The 16,505-nt window shown below is 33.0% G+C and overlaps 1 protein-coding gene across 1 annotated transcript; it reads right to left on the bottom strand.

Moving 5' to 3' along the window:
- Nucleotides 1-14,955: 14,955 nt before the first annotated feature.
- On the bottom strand, nt 14,956-16,249 carry LOC132731994 (uncharacterized). The gene is made up of 2 exons (XM_060718295.1): nt 15,598-16,249; nt 14,956-15,217 (listed from the first exon to the last, which is right to left on the bottom strand). The coding sequence occupies exons 1-2, from the start codon at nt 15,903-15,905 to the stop codon at nt 14,956-14,958; spliced, it is 570 nt and encodes a 189-aa protein (XP_060574278.1). The 5' UTR covers nt 15,906-16,249.
- Nucleotides 16,250-16,505: the final 256 nt, after the last annotated feature.

Raw genomic sequence — 16,505 nt, 5'->3', positions numbered from 1 at the left:
ACGTAAAAAAAATCAGCGGTGGCATAAAATGCTATTCAATAAATTGCTAAATATATATACAATAAATACTTTCATTTCCCTTTGTTTTACTTATATGTGAACTTTTCAGCATCTCTGCTACAAAATTACACCTTATTTATTCAATTTATTGTACATAGGTACATGGACACAAACTTTTATTTGGCCTAATGCGTAATAATACTGATGTTTTTTTTTCGTACACGTTTAAGATTATGTTCCATTGATGTAAGCTAACATTGAATATCATCATTTCAAGTTTTTTTGAACATCAGCTTTTTCTTCAAGTCATCCACGTTTGAAAGTATACAGTCATATAGTTCTGCTGCACTACTTTCTTGGTCGCATTAACTACTTATTTTCTATTGAGCTTAAACAGAATTCAATGCAAACAGGACGTTTCGGCCCCAAACCAAATCGGCCCCTGTCGAAAAATCGGCCCCTGGACGTTTCGGCCCTTTTCCGCGAGACGTTTCGGCCCCACTTTAGTATATTGCTTGATATGTTAAAAATAACGGTTTGCTATCATCTCATGATAATATTTTTAATTATTATTGTTATTAGATAATGACAGATGCTAGATGTAATAAAACTGATTGAAAAACTGAAACCAAATTATATTAATATGCTATGTACCTGCTATAGATAAGTTATAACATTCGAAAATAAAGTGTTTGTGCGTATAATTGTTGGAATAATTGCATTATATATAAAATTAAATTAGAGAAATTATTTGCTGGATATTAACTGTGATTTAATACTTACAATCGGATTTTAAGTGTAAATATTATGAAATGTCCGATATAGGTATGCGATACAGGTAGGTCAGTTTTGAATACTAGTATATTAATTTAGAAAGGATTTCCCAAAAAATATAATATATTGCACCGATAGTTCATTTGTTATTGTTTTCGTTTCCCATCAAACTCGTCACTGTTAAATAGTTGTTGATGATAATTTAATGTCTGTCTCGTGTATTGTTTTGTGTCTTGCTTCTTAATCTTTCAAATAAAGTATTATCTTTATATGTTGTAAATAATTGTTTGTTTGTGTATTATATTTTTTTTCAAATAAAGTTAATGTTCTGTTCTGTTTGTATTGATTATTTTTGGAACCCTACTACTATTATAATCTAGTTTTTATACAAAATGATTAAATATATATATTAATTGATTCATTTATTTATTGAAATGCTATTAATATATCGGTTTAAAATACAGTACTTATTCTGGGGCCGATTTGGTAAAGGGCCGAAACGTCCGGGGCCGAAACGTCTTGGGTAGTTTGGGGCCCATACGTCTTGGGGCCGAAACGTCTCGAAATCAATTCAATTAGGTGTTGTTCGTTCTTTTCAATATAGGCAGACCGATACTATAGAAAGGAAATTTTTTTTTGAAAAAATTTCCTTCCAAAAATTATCTTCTAATACAAAGAATATAAAAATTGAAGCAATTAAATTTGAAATCAGAAAAGTTCAAGGTATCGCATTTTACTAAAGAATCGTTCTCCAATATAATGGGCATCTCAGAAAGTAGTACATCTTATTCTTGGAGCAAAATCTGTAAAATATACAATATTTCAGTTAAATTAAAATCGTAACCAAAACGTAACGGCTTGCATAATTAATCTAAAATGCACCTTTATAATACCTTTTTTCAAATACCATAACTATGCGACTATATGAATATTCTTGTCGTTTTTATTTGTTTGGGTCGTCAGACCAAACAAATAATGGTAGCGAAATTTCAGAGTCTAATGTTGCTAATTGCAAATGCCGAAAGTAGTCCAATTTTTTGGAGCGGTTACTTCCCTTTTGTATGTACACTAAAGCCGAAAAATTCAGGGGAGATCACTGCGTAAAGATGGTCAAAGACAGGCGCATCAATTTTCAAGCAAAGTAATTCCCGAATGGTCAAAGATTTTTAATATTGCTTTATTGTATTTTCTGATCGAAAATAACTAAATACAAAGCGGACATTCAATCTCTGACACAGAAGTTTACTACAAACCTAACAACAAGTAGTTCTCAAAACAGCTAAAAACTAGCGATTTAAAAGAAAGAAATATTTTATTTTGTTACAAGTATCCAACAAATTACAACGCATTTAAAGTTAAACAATAGCGTTGGCTTATAGAATTGTCAATAAATGCACAATCACAAATTACGCGGATGAATATGATTTTATCAATGAAAATACTATTTTTAGCCATGTTGATTACCGAATACTACACAAACCGAGTAGTGGAATATATAGATTCTACATGCCAGACCGTTTGGGCGAGAGGATTTTTGCTAAAATATCTACTTCAATTATAAACAACAGGTTTAGCCTAAACAAAATACCTCGAAATTAATAAGGATTACAAACCCGAACTGCAATGGAAGTTCCAAATTTAGAATGATTTGATATTATTCAGACACACTGTGTATAACTTTTCCGTGGTACAAGGGTAACGCGCTCGCCTCGTGAGTGAGAGGTCTCGAGTTCGTATCCAAGTCGAGAAAACTTTTTTTTTTTGTTAAATTCTTTTTTTTAAGTGTTTTTGTTAAGGAAGTAGCCATGATATACAAAGATAAAGTGTGGCTGTCGTAAAAAAAGGACATAAATGATTTTTTGATGCAACTCTAGTTATGCAGAATTACGGATGTATCAAACTCTGGTGCCTTACAAAAGGAATTATAATACATAAAAATAAACTTATACAGGAAAATGCATACAGATATACAGTACGATTGCAAAGATCAGAAAATACCACAGAACTTGCAGCCGTTTGATTCTTTATAAATATACATGCTTATAGTAAGCTCCAGGATTATTTACATCTGTGTTAAACAACAGTTAAAGTCGTTACAAGCCCTAATTTAGAATAATATGGTTTTCTTCAGGCCGTTCACATATAAATTCACCGTGGCTGAAGGGTTTTCGGGCTCGCTTAGGAAGCGAGAGGTCTGGAGTTTCAAATCCCAGTAAAAGGTTACTCATTTTTTTAAATTGTTAAAATCAAATAAACCTTGGATTGAATATCAGTGTTGCAATTAGTCTAATAGCCAATTTACTACAATTAAAACGCTGGAAAGCATTGGTGGCACTAAACATATAATCTCACAACCTGCACCTTTCTTACATTCTGAGACCCAAACAAATTCAGCGCCTTCTGTGCTTTGATTTGTTAACGTTTCCAGCAAGAATAATCAAAGCACTGAATGTACTGATGGGGAGGCTATAAGAGAATGTTTCAGACTTATAGTTTCTTTTCTTTTTCCTTAAATTGTGCTACCAAAATAAAAAGATATGCACATTGCGCTATTTATCCTTACTGTTGTGTTCAACCATTCATATATATGGTTAATGTGGTTGACTATTCATTTTGTTAATATTCCAGAACAGTTCATTGAGGTCTACATTCGGACTGTTAATCATGCAAATTTTGAAAAACCTAAACTGTCAATAATAAATGACATACCAGCAAGTATGACGACTGTTCATTATCAGATAACAATAACATTTTACAACTGACGGTTCCTTATCAAAATATTCTAGGACTGTTCATCATAAATACTTTATGTCATTTTAATATTATTGAATGATAATAACAACTGCAAGTGATGCAACATTTTTATTGAACATAAAAATTATACACATTTAGATGTACCATAATTGAGATCAATAAGATACTGTCTTGTGATGAGTATTAATATTCATGCTATACGGACAGAAGGTTGTCTTCTCCAGAAGCAAATCTCGAATAAAACCACGTTTCAGAAAATTATTCCCATTTCATTACTGACGGCGTCGGATAATATTAAAGCTAAATATTTCTTGAAAAAATACATATCTGCAAAGCTTATTCAAAACTGAATCAACCAAAGTGAAAATTGATCAGGAAGTTATATCTTCTTTTTTTACCGCCAACACTCAACCAACTTATGGTAGTTCAATCGATAGATTCTACGTGTATTTTTAAACCTCACTAGCTTGAAATATATACTGCGGAAAATCTGTTGTTAACAGGGTGTGCGGTTATTACGTAGGGTTTTCCCTGTCGACCATTTCCCGCAAATCGAAGCCGTCAGTGCTATGAATGGTGTTATAAATGGCGTGTTTGGAAGTTTTTGTGAAACTTCTCCAAATCCCTCTAGAGGCGTGCACGTCGCGGAGAAGGCACACGGAAGGTCATAGTCAAGTTATCATAAGTACCAGAGGTGATTGGTTGACCTGTCGTGACTTACTCTGGAGGTTTGGCGCTAATAGATGCCGTTTTTGTTGTCGTAGGTCAGAAAGTTGAAGCCTTGACGGTATTGTCGTCTCCTTTACCACCAAAGAACGAAGAATGGGCTTCCAGGAAGAATCTGCTTGAAAAAGACGTCCCAGATGCTATAATCTTGGACATATGGTTATTCCGGCGCCGAGTATAAATAGACTTAAAATACACACACTTTTGTTGAAAACAAAACAAAAAAACAACACATTTTCTGTAGTAATTTTTCAAGTGTTGTAAAATGAATAAGAAATTCCTCTTATGCCGCCGATTATTTTTAGAACACAAACATATAAGTTCTTTTTTTTTATTTTTCAAATAAACATTAATGACTTCAGCGCGCACAAATATCGTTTTCAAATTTAAGTTTCGTAAGATATGTTAATGACTTCCCGATGCTCGACTGTAAGTAATTTGTATATGTATGCGTTTTTTGGGGGGGTTTTTTTGTTGTTTGTTTTTTAATTAAAGCTTCTTATTCTTTAATATTTTTTATGTATCTCATAATCTGTATTGAAAATTTGAATTTTATTACACATGGACTATCAAATTATGATGCGTTTCCCTAGAATTGAATAAACTTTCTAATTACACAATACGGGGTCATACTGATCTTTGCGTCTTTCTCTGAAATAATTATTTCCTTGTTAAAACATATTTGACCACATATTTCTGAGAATTAACTGTTCACTTTACTTCCGATTTTTATTGTACGGAAACACATGTTTCTATTTGTGTTTTCTAATCAATTCGAATCTATAATCAGTTTAATGGGATCACCACCGGGTAAACGACTACTAGGTACTTTGGTCATGTTTTTTACCCCAAATATTTGAATGTTTCTATTGGGATTAAAATGAGCATAGTTAACTAAACAACTGTTTGTATAAATCCCTGACCTGTCTTATTCTAATTATGAGATTAGTGAATATATAAGACTTTCACTACAAAATATTCCTAAACAAAAGAGCACATGTTTAAATTTATTCCTATACAAATAAAAGATCAGAGTAGGGATCTGTCAATTGCCAGACATATTTTTAAAAGATACTTTTATGTTAAAAGTTTGATTAATGAATTATGTAAGATGAAAATATAAGTATTGCTTTTTTTTATCTTCCTAATGTAAAATGTAATATTGTGCTGGAATTTTGTCGGAGGGTCCTTAGGGGTTTTGTAGTTAAATAGTTTTTTTTTCGGCGATAATGGTTCAAGAATATAATGTTTTCAAATTATATGTTCATCACCATCAGTGAATTTTTAGTTAAATGTATGCAAAATATTTACTAACAGCTATATGATATATAGCGGTTTATGACCGTTTTCCGCGTACAGCCTCCTGGGGTGTACTAATAAGTTATTTTTCCTTAGTTATCACGCAAGCATGATCCATGTCTCTGATGTAAGCGACAGTTTACAATTATTTGTCTTTAAAAAATATTAAGGACTATTAATGGTTTATAACAACAAAAGAACATACATGATATTGAGAATACGGTGTTGCAACGTTCTAGTTAATGACCCGTCATAAACAGTTGGTCGCTGCGTAGTAATTGGAAAAGTTTTTTGTTATCAAAAATAATAAAGAATATTTGCCACTAAATTAAAGCATTTACTTATAAATTTTCATTTATGCTTTTTGTTAAAAAAATATTGATAAAGTTATTATTTTGAAGGGTTTTCATACCAGAACTATTTATTACAGACGTACGTATGCCTAAACCTGATTACCGCGGCAGTATGACGTCACGGAGTAGTGATTTAAACAAAAATCAAGAATTTTTCAGAGAATGAAATTGCAGATATGAAATTAAAGAATGAAACTATTTTCATATTGTAAATGTCTGTGATGAGTGATGAGTCAGCTTAGAAAATATCAAGGTACTATTTTTTGACCTGATTACCGCGGCAGTAAGATTTGACGGACGGTTATTAACATTGGGTCGGCATAGCCTCCCCAAAAATGGCCATTATATGTAGAACCAAGGAAAATCATCGTTACTTTGCAGATTAATTCTACTTTGTAGGTGTAACTGTGTGTACTGTTCGGGAGGGTGGGAGGAATTGTACGATATAGTACAATAAACGTGTGTAGCAATGTAGAAAACCTCGAATGATATACACGTCTAACCGACTTTATTATATATTACTGACGCACGAGAAAATCATTTGCAATGATTTTCAATACAGTAAAACTTCGATTACTTTAACCTAGGATAAATATATTTCTTCACATTTCTGAGCGGATGGCTAGCAAAGCAGAAGTGATGACAAAAGAACATATGAAGGCAATTATAGGGAAGCCAGCCATAAAACCATTGTGGAAGAACTCCAACACCCAGCCACTAAATAAGATTAGGCTCTTTAACCTTTTACCCCATGAGCATATTGTGAAAAATGGCCGTTTTCATTGAAAAGCCTCCTGTTACAAGTTCCAACTGCTATAAAACTATGAAAAATGCTTCAATACTTATGAAACTTAGTACATATGTTGACTGAACCATAACCTCTGTAACGACATGCTCAATCTTAAAATTCATGTTACCATGGCAACGGGGGACGTCTCAAAATTGCGAAAAATCACTATTTTGCGTTGTTGTTTTTTCCCCATCAAAACTGATTTCAAAGTGCTGCAACTTCTCAATGCAATGAGAAAGAGTAAAAGACTTTTCAGTGTTGGTTACAAGTCACCTTAAGATTAACCTGAGGCCATTTTTAGCCTGTCATATGTCCAAAATTTTCTTGGCGATAAGGGGGACTACCGCCCCCTTCAACCCCCCCCCCAACAGAAGGGGGCACATCCCCTTTCTGGCAACCCCCTGATGTATAATTTTGATGGGGGCCGCGCCGAAAAAGTAGTCACTTTTATAAAACAACATTTATCAAACGAGACAACAATGTTTTGGGCCTAAATAGGGCGATTTTTCATTGTTAAAGGCCTCAAAGGGGGGGGGGACAAAAAGTCGTCAAAACACGTCTATACGAGGGAAAAGGTTAACAGCAACGTATGACTGTTCTTCTGTATGGCGCTAAAACGCCTGGACCAATGCTTTGTTAACACTTGTTTGAGACCGATCATGCTGGCGAGGAGGCCGTTCAAGATCCCAAAGCAGGCACTTTGCGCACGAACGCAACAGCAGCCGACAAGAGATTCAATTATACTAAAGAAATTGAAATAGACAGACAACACTCTGCTTAGAACACTGTCAAATATTGCAAGACTGGTCCTGGATGAATCTGTCGAAAAGGAAGACCAATATAAACCTGGCGTAGAACCTTAGTCATAGAGCTGCACAAGACTAATGTCAAGGGGCTAAGCCAATGCCACGGTCATAGACCGAGTCAGATGGTATGTTGTTGTGAAAATCTCATGTTCTGATTCGGTGTGAAGAGAGAATTAAGAAAGTACTAGTAAACAGTGTTTCATGAACATCAAGCGTCCATTCTCAAAACGATCTATAAAAAGATTTATGAAGTTTTAAATCATTCTGAGGCTGTTGTAATGAATAAGATTTTAAACAATGATTTCTGCTCGTATTGGCCATTGATTAAGTACATGTATTGTATGATTAATGACCGTCCATCCGCCTACAGTAAGTCAAAATAAGAATGAATACTGAAAATTCCACTGTCCTACTCTTAAAATTTAGGATTGAAGAGATAAGTAACCTCTGTGCAATTTCCAATACGTCACTGTAGACCGGCTAATAAGACTTTTCCATTGTATCGGCTTTTGCCAGCAAGAGCGCTGTCGTCACCCTCAGCCAGTGCCCTGCCTCGTTGTCCTTGCAACAGACTATAGAACTGCTACTCGATGCCATTCTAAGCCGTTTGTTATACTCGGTGCTCACACATAACAGCTACTTCAAAAGAAAACGTGACATAATTTACAATAATTATGTACAAATAGTTATTTGTTAAAGTATTTTTTAAGTATTCTAATACATATGTTCTGTTCAATGTGTAGTAACCAGATATAATTTAACTACATGTATATAGTTTATATATAATTAGGCTTTTTCAGTTCTGCTCTTTTGTTGTAATCTTCAGTCATTGAAACCTATAAAATATCTAGATTCTGATAATATCTGTCAATATTTGTAAAGCAAGCACGTTATTTGATGAAAACCTTTGCCGTAGAAAACTGGATAGTTTTCAAAAACAATTTCAACATGTAGGCGAATATGTGTATATTAAGAAATGATATTAACTGAGATTATTCATTTAAGTACCGCCTACTGATTTCCATGTTTTATGTTTCTAAGCTGTAAGTATTTAACACTGAGGTCATTGTTTCAATCATATGATAATTATAAGCTTAAATACAGGATGCTATAAACACAGATGTTACATTTCCCGGTGATGAATTGATTTACAGAACTGCGTTGGTAATTCATTAACTCGTTATTAAGCTGAACATTTCAGTTCGTCACTACATTTAACGTCAATGTAACATTATTAAAGCATGCGTTTCCAAGAAGGACTAAATTTGATTTACACTCCTTTACTTCTTCGCATATTGTATATATCGGTTATAGAAATGGTATTCAAAAATGTCATAATTATTTATCAAGAAAAGGTCTTTATGAACCTCTGTAGCCCTAAATGACTCTAAGGATAAAGTTTATTCCAGAACTTATTAGAGCGGTCATTGACTTGTTTTGGGTTCGATGTCCTTTATGATAAAGTACATGTATTGCTAGATGTTACACACACTACTACATGGCGACTGAAACATGAGTGATAATACTAACTGTAATATTTTTCTTACTGTTCAAGATTATATCAGCTAAAGCAAGCGATTTAATTAAAATATCATTCTTTTATCAATGCCATACTGTTAGTGCCGTCTTGAAATATATTCTTTCTCTGCTATCTTATTTTTCTTTTCCTCTCTTTTTCAGATAGTTGATTATTTTACAAAACCTTCTTCTAACCAACTACGAACTCATATGTTTTGTATATGATATAAAATTCATTCTTATTACATTATTACTCATTGTACTTTCAAGCATATCCATGTACATACATATACACACTGCCAATATTTAGCAAATAAAAACTAGGATAAGACCTATATAAGCATCAGCTTTCGGTTCTGATCCTTTTTCATTCATTTCATGTGTTGTAAAGTTCTGTTTGTAAATTGTAAATGTGTATACTTGTTTGAAATAAACTATGTTTAAACTAAACTAAACTATTGCTAGAAGAAGATGGTCCTTAACCGAACTTCGACAGGTCTACGGCAAAAAATAGCTCATGACGTATAGTAGAACGTTAATGAAACGGCTTCCGGGTACTATCTGTAAATGCGATGCAATTGAAAATGTAACGAGATAGTCTAAATGAAAAGGTAACTGCCAAAGTAATATCATAATATGCAATATGCATAAAACTAAACACGAAAACATCTTTTCTTAAGGTTTTAACATAGTCATAATTTTTGGATTTAGGCAACGCATTAAAGTGCCATATGCTTAAAGAGTTAGACATACATTGTAATAGGATTTGACTTGCTCGTATTGAAATACATTGTATATATTGTGTATTGACAATACATAGTTGTCTGTTTCAGTTGGCTTGCAACATATTGAATTTTACCGTTCGGGCCTTCTTTAAAAAATCCATTTTTTCTATTTTTAAATTGTTACAAATGATTAGATAAACGATGACAAGATTATAAACAACAACCGATACAAAGGCTTTTATTGATGATGCTTAGGAAGAGGTGGAGGAGAAGAAGGGAAAGCATCAAGGAACATTTAAGTTCCTGTCACCAACTGAACCAAAAATACCAATGAAAATTTAATTACTGTACTTGATATAAAACAGTCTTGTATTTCAATTGTGTCGACAAATGGAAAAAAACATAGTGAATCTATAGTATTGATAAGAAGTTATAGAAAGTAGAAAATACTGAAGTTCAATATAAGCTTTCTTTCCTAAGCTTATTACATATTTTACAGTAACAAGCGTAATTCTCTGAGGTATGAGCAAATTTACCTTATGTAAGACTTTAAATATATTCATCATTTAAAACATACACATTTATGCTTTTATTTTTTATATAAACAACAAGTGAAAGGCACATTATGCCACAGAAATCCATATTTATTAAATTCTTCAAACTTTTCTTGACATTTTTGCACATCTAACAAAATGTTATAGTGCATGTTTATCTTATTTAGTGTCTAGAAATACTTACCACAGACAATCATAATTGTGACAAATCGTTGCTTTAAAATAAATGATTAGCATTATTGGTACTAAAATGGTTATGTACGGAATAAATTTGGTTAAATACAGGTTGTGAGTTATAATTTGTGTATAAATATTAAAATCACTTTAAGAATTTATTAACTGATGTCACTGTATTGAATGCATACCATGTTTGCGTATTGGTGCACAGCGCATGCACTTTTTGTTGTTTTATTTTTGTAAATCATTTGGGTTGTTTGTTTGCAATTTACTCTCTACATAACGGCTACGAGCCACCTTTCATTCACCAGAGTACAATTTAGCCACCACAATGTTCCTGGGCAAGCAGTCACTTTCGCAAGGTACTGCTTAATACTTCTGTACGATAAAGTGCGAATGACCGTAGAAAGGATTCCATTATCAATCCCAGCGAATGTGACCTGCAATCATTTTATTTCTATTAGCCTTAGATATGTTTCTTTTACATGAAAAGTCATGCGTTTTTGGTATAAGTATGCATATTGAGGAACGTTATTACCGGTAATACAAATTCATGCAACTTAATTATGCGTACAAATCTCATTGTCGGTAAACAACGAACCCGATGCTGGGGTTTAAGCAAAGGTTTGACCAAACTGATTATCTCTATTTCAATAAGTATCATGTTTTTTTTGCCCCACAATTTACCCTAATCAATAAAGTTTTAGTGTTTTTCGTAAGTCTTGTTATTGTAGCAAGGTGTTACTGTTCGTAACAAAGTATAACAAAGTATACAAACTATATTAATACGGATTTAGTCAGCATTGAAGTGATCATATCAGATTGTGGAAGTTAAAATGGTACACGGAATTCGTGTTTACACTATCTTAATTATTTTTATTTTGTCTTTAAGTTACTTGGAAGCAAAAAGGCAAAGAAAGCCAAAAACAGTTGGAAAACGTTTAGACAAGCAAGGAAAATTGTAAGACATCCTTATTTGCTTCATTTTGTTTTATAAAATCTATTTCAAACTGTTACATTGCAATATTCCTTTTGTTTTATCTCTACCTAGTCAAGTATTCTGTAGCACAATACACTTCTTTTGTTAGAATTTGTAATTTTATTTCTATAATTTTCGATTATGAACTTTAACAACAATATTTAATAGGTGTTTGAACTATGTTATCAATAGGAGGACGTCATTGCTGCAATTGTTCAGATATGTATGCATCTAGAATATTATCTCGCTCAATAATTCGAAGTCACAAGAAGATCAAAATTATTGAGCAGTTAATATTGACTACCTGCATGGTTTTAAATACGTTTGTATCGTTGGCTAAACATTGCATGCTTACTCTTGTAAGCTTAAACAAGAATGGTAGGTAGACAGACAGTTCAAGTACGCTGTTGAAATAGTATCGAGAAGTTGGCACTGACATCGAAGATCGAAGATCGAAATTCAGTTTCTAGTGAATTTCGAGCTAGCTTTGAACTTAGCTCTAAGATCGAAATTCAAAGTAAACAAAAGCTGAATTTCGAGCTGGAGTTGAATTTCGAGCAAGCTCGAACATCGAAATTCAAAATTTTCAAAACCCGAATTTCGAGCTGGAGTTGAATTTCGAGCCAGCTCGAAGATCGAAATTCAAAGTAAGCTTAAGGCGAATTTCGAGCTGGAGATGATTTCGAGCTAGCTCGAAGATCAAAATTCAATATTTTCAAAAGTTGAATTTCGAGCTGGAGTTGAATTTCGAGCCAGCTCGAAGATCGAAATTCAAAATTTTCTAAATTTGAATTTCGAGCTGGAGTTGAATTTCGAGCCAGCTCGAAGATCGAAATTCAAAATTTTCAAAACCCGAATTTCGAGCTGGAGTTGAATTTTGAGCCAGCTTTAATCTGGCAATTCGTGTCTTTTGAGCAAGCCTTGACCCGTGAATTATCTTTTATTTTGTCTTTCATTTTTAAAGTTTCGACAATTTTGACAGATAATATGGTTCTATAACGGATACTTGCATACATTATCCGCTAGGCTTGAATTACTTATAAACAAACGTTTATTTCCTGCAATTTAACATATCAACAATCTTAATTTTTACCAAAAAATAAATAAATTAAAAAAAATACATGACTTTTTCATAGACTGACAAAAGTCATTAGACTTCTTTTTTTCTTATGAACTAATAGTCGCCCAGTCAGCTCGATAGGTACAGCTTTTGATTTTAAATCCGCCGACCGAGGTTCCATTCCCGGGCGGCGACATCTCGTTTTGATTCGTATAGATATTTTGTATCAAATTTCATTCCGCTTGTAAAGCAGTTTTTTGTTGTTGTTTTTTAAAACGAACCGCATGCCCTGAGCAGTTTAATTTTGAACTAGAAGCTTATGTTAAGTCTTGCCTAGCTAAATCAATAGTTTAAGTATGTCACAGCCAAAACTTAGAAGAAACATGATAATCAACATCAAAGTCATCAATTACTAAACTTGACAAAATGTCGTATTATTAAATCTGCAGAGTTCCAGATATTTTTTTTACACTGGGGGTAATTACCCCCACTTTTCAGAATGTGGGGGTAAATTTAGATATATCGTAAATCTAAAGAGTACAATTAAATGACTTACTTTTTTTTGCTGCACCAAAGGTTTATTAAATTAAAATTAACACACCATTCTCTAACTCTGTTTATTATATGTATTTTTCTCTTAACATACAATTCAAAACCTTTACGTTACAGTTTTTTCTTAGTCACTAATCTAGGTTTGTATGCCTCTGTGAGCCTCTTCTTCCTTCTATCTCTTCTTCTTAGCCATGTACTCACTGATTTTGATGGGTTGAAGTCTTTGACTGAAGGGCCAAGAAGAAATACAGTCATAAGGGCTTCAAGAGATTCATCTTTAAGAGCAGCTCTGAAACATGTAGAACAAAGTTTTCTCACATATTTTACATATTTCTTTGAGTTATTATGATAAAATTGTCAGCATTATTGAAAATAGCTGTGGAACTTAAAAATTATTAATGAAGGTTGCTGATTGAATATTTTATATTTGTTTTCATTTTATTTTTCATAAAAAGATGTAAACATAATAAAGTAATAAACTTATTTATTCATACCTGTACTTTGTCTTAAATCTGTTCTGAGCACTAAATGACCTCTCACATTCAACACTTGATACCTCTATACAAAGACCAATTTCTGCAATTTTGGCACAGTTAGGATATCTGGTGTTGTGTTTAAGGATAATTTTTTTGCAGAAGTCCTGAAGGTGAAGTTGTCTATAACACCCCTGTGACATTGCTTTGACAGCCTGCCATTCCTCCATAAGTTTGTCACCATCAAGTAAGGCAGGAACATGAGTTTGATGAGTAATGTCATCCACAGTTATCTTGGTAACTTTTGGTTCACAATATAAACTCATAATGCATTTCAAAGCACTTTCATTGTCTAATGTGTATGATAAAGGCTCCAATATAACACCTAGACTAGCTAAGATCTCTGAATCATGTTTCCTAATCCTCTTCTTAATATTCTTTATTAAACTGTCAATGTAATTTAATATAACGGTTTCAAATTCTTTGTCTGAGTGATTTTTTTTGTAATTTTTCAAAGTCTCCCCTTTGTAGGATGCTTCATTATTTTCAGAAATTTCAATACTTTTTCTCATATCATGTAAACCACTTCCTTCATTTGACTTTAAGTATTCAAGTTTGCCAACAGTACCTTCAATCAATGGGTAAACATCTGAAAAAAACAAGACTTTTTTCTTGAAGATGGCAGCTAAGAATTCCTAACTCTGTATGAACATCAAGCATAAGACCAACAAGCAATGCAGTTTTATATTGTGAAAAATACTTGAACAAACCCTTGGCAGAAGCATTTTCTGTAGCTAAATTAGACAGTGCTGCAAGTAATGATCCAAAACAGTCATATACAACTTCAACTGACCTTTTCAGGCCAAGCCATCTGATTGAATGTGGTTCCTTAATTGTGATATCTGGCTCATTTAACAACTGTTGCATAGATTTAAGTGTGTTTATCCTTACAGTTGATGAAGACATAAAGTTATACAAAGTTTGGAACATTTCCTTGAATTTTTTCATGGTGTCATTGTTCTTCATAGCATCTGTTATAGCCAAATTAAACCTGTGGGTAATACAGTGAGTTTGAATCATATATGGACAAAACTTAGCTTGAAGTTGCACACCTACCCCAGCTTTTCTGCCCATCATAACGCTGGCTCCATCGGTTGCTAAGGACACACATTTTGTTAGGTCTAAACCCAAAGAAGTTACAATATTATGGACTGCTTCTACAACAGTGTAAGCACAGCCATCTGTTATCTCGGCACTTGCTAAGAAAGAGGTAAATGCTTCACCAGTTTTGACATAGCGGACACATATTGACAATCTTTTACTTACAGTTATGTCTGTACTTTCATCAAGAAGTAAAGCAAAAAAAATAGAGGTATTTATTTCACTGACTAGATCTTTTTTGTAGTTTTCAGAAATTATTTCTTGAATCTCTTTAATTGTATCCAACTTAAGTTTTGATAAGGCATTTCAGCTCCATTTAGTCTCTGCAACTCTAAGATGGCATTTAACTGATTAAGTGGAATTTCGTTTTTCATAAGGGAATAAACAGAACAAAAGAGATATAGGTCTTGTTTTTCTAAGTCATCATAAGTATCATCTTTCTCACTGTCCGAGGAAATAGTAGCACTTCTTATTTCTTTTTTCTGAGCCTCAATGTGGTCTTTACTTGCACAGTGCCTGAAAAAATAACAATACTAATTACATTTATATGATACCAAGTCACTGACAAGGCTTCATCCACTATATGCACATAATCTGAGCATTTGATAATAGAGAGCATACTATTACATACATCACAAAATATATTTGTAAAGAAATAATATGATCCTTTGAAAATAGAATTCTTTTAATGAAAATACATCTTAGATATTTATTTTGTATTTATCCCCCTCCTTAAATTAATGTATTTTCCTGAAAGAGTTTTGAAAAATTTAGCAGATATTCAGCGTGAATTCACTTCAATTGAAAGGCCTTTACTATATTCTTAATTTTTATTTTATATTGTTTACCACAAAAATCAGTGACACTACATAAACAATAACGTTACAAATTATCACCTGTCAATTGCCGATTTCTGTATGTTAATTGCACCTTCATTAGCCCATACATTGCCAGCTTTAAATTTACAACAAGTCAAACATTTCATTCGTACTTCAGTACCAGTTTCTGAAATTTGCAGCCACGGATAACTTTTTTGCCAATTGTCGAGTGTTGTGTTGCGATTAACAGTTATATGCGCCCTTTTTGTTTTAAATACATTATCTAAAATGTCTTCAACAATTGGATTTACAATTGCCTTAGCGGGTAACTCAGTCGCGATAAAAAAATTATCAATTTTCCTCTGCTTTGGTTTTGAAGCAGCCATGATGTACGTCTTTATTAATAAACGCTTGCAATTGTAAAGGAAATCAAGCAACACGTTTTACCAAGCGTCCACGCGATAAAGACATAATTAGACTGGTTTACAGAATGAAAAGTAGTTGGAAGTATTTTGGCGGGTATTAAACGGAAAAAGATACACAGTCAACTGTTAAACGGAAATGGAATCAGCTGTTTCGAAAATGAAAGTACACATCAAATACGCTTCGATTTTTCATTCTTTGCGTATTTAATTTTTAGCGTGCGTAAATGAACGCAACAAATTTGAAATATGGTGCGTATTTAGTTGATTTTGAAGCGTAAAATACGCCGATACGCACGTTATCTGGAACTCTGAAATCTTCTAGTTTTGTACACTATACATGTACTACAATGTACATGTACAAAGACAAAATACATAAGTACACACGACATAGCAACACAATATAATAATACCTTGAGAAGATAAGAACTACCATTTTTAGAATCACATATCTGTTTATGGCAATACTCTCCCTAGAATGAAGAATCATATAACATTACCCTTTTATTCAGCAGTTCTCTTTATATAAAGACCACATTACTGACAAATCGGAAGAAACACAGA

Source organism: Ruditapes philippinarum, unplaced genomic scaffold (genome assembly GCF_026571515.1).
Source record: "Ruditapes philippinarum isolate M1 unplaced genomic scaffold, ASM2657151v2 ctg15507_1_1_1_1, whole genome shotgun sequence".
Classification (NCBI taxonomy): Eukaryota; Metazoa; Mollusca; class Bivalvia; order Venerida; family Veneridae; genus Ruditapes; species Ruditapes philippinarum.
This window is presented reverse-complemented; position numbering and strand designations above follow the sequence as displayed.

What these genes read in the sequence shown, in the direction of transcription:
- LOC132731994 (XM_060718295.1), bottom strand. Translation starts at nt 15,905, where the DNA reads ATGGCTGCTTCAAAACCAAAGCAGAGGAAAATTGATAATTTTTTTATC. An exon ending in CAGAAATCGGCAATTGACAG is followed by an intron (nt 15,218 to 15,597) that starts GTGATAATTTGT and finishes TTATTTTTTCAG; the next exon opens with GCACTGTGCAAGTAAAGACC.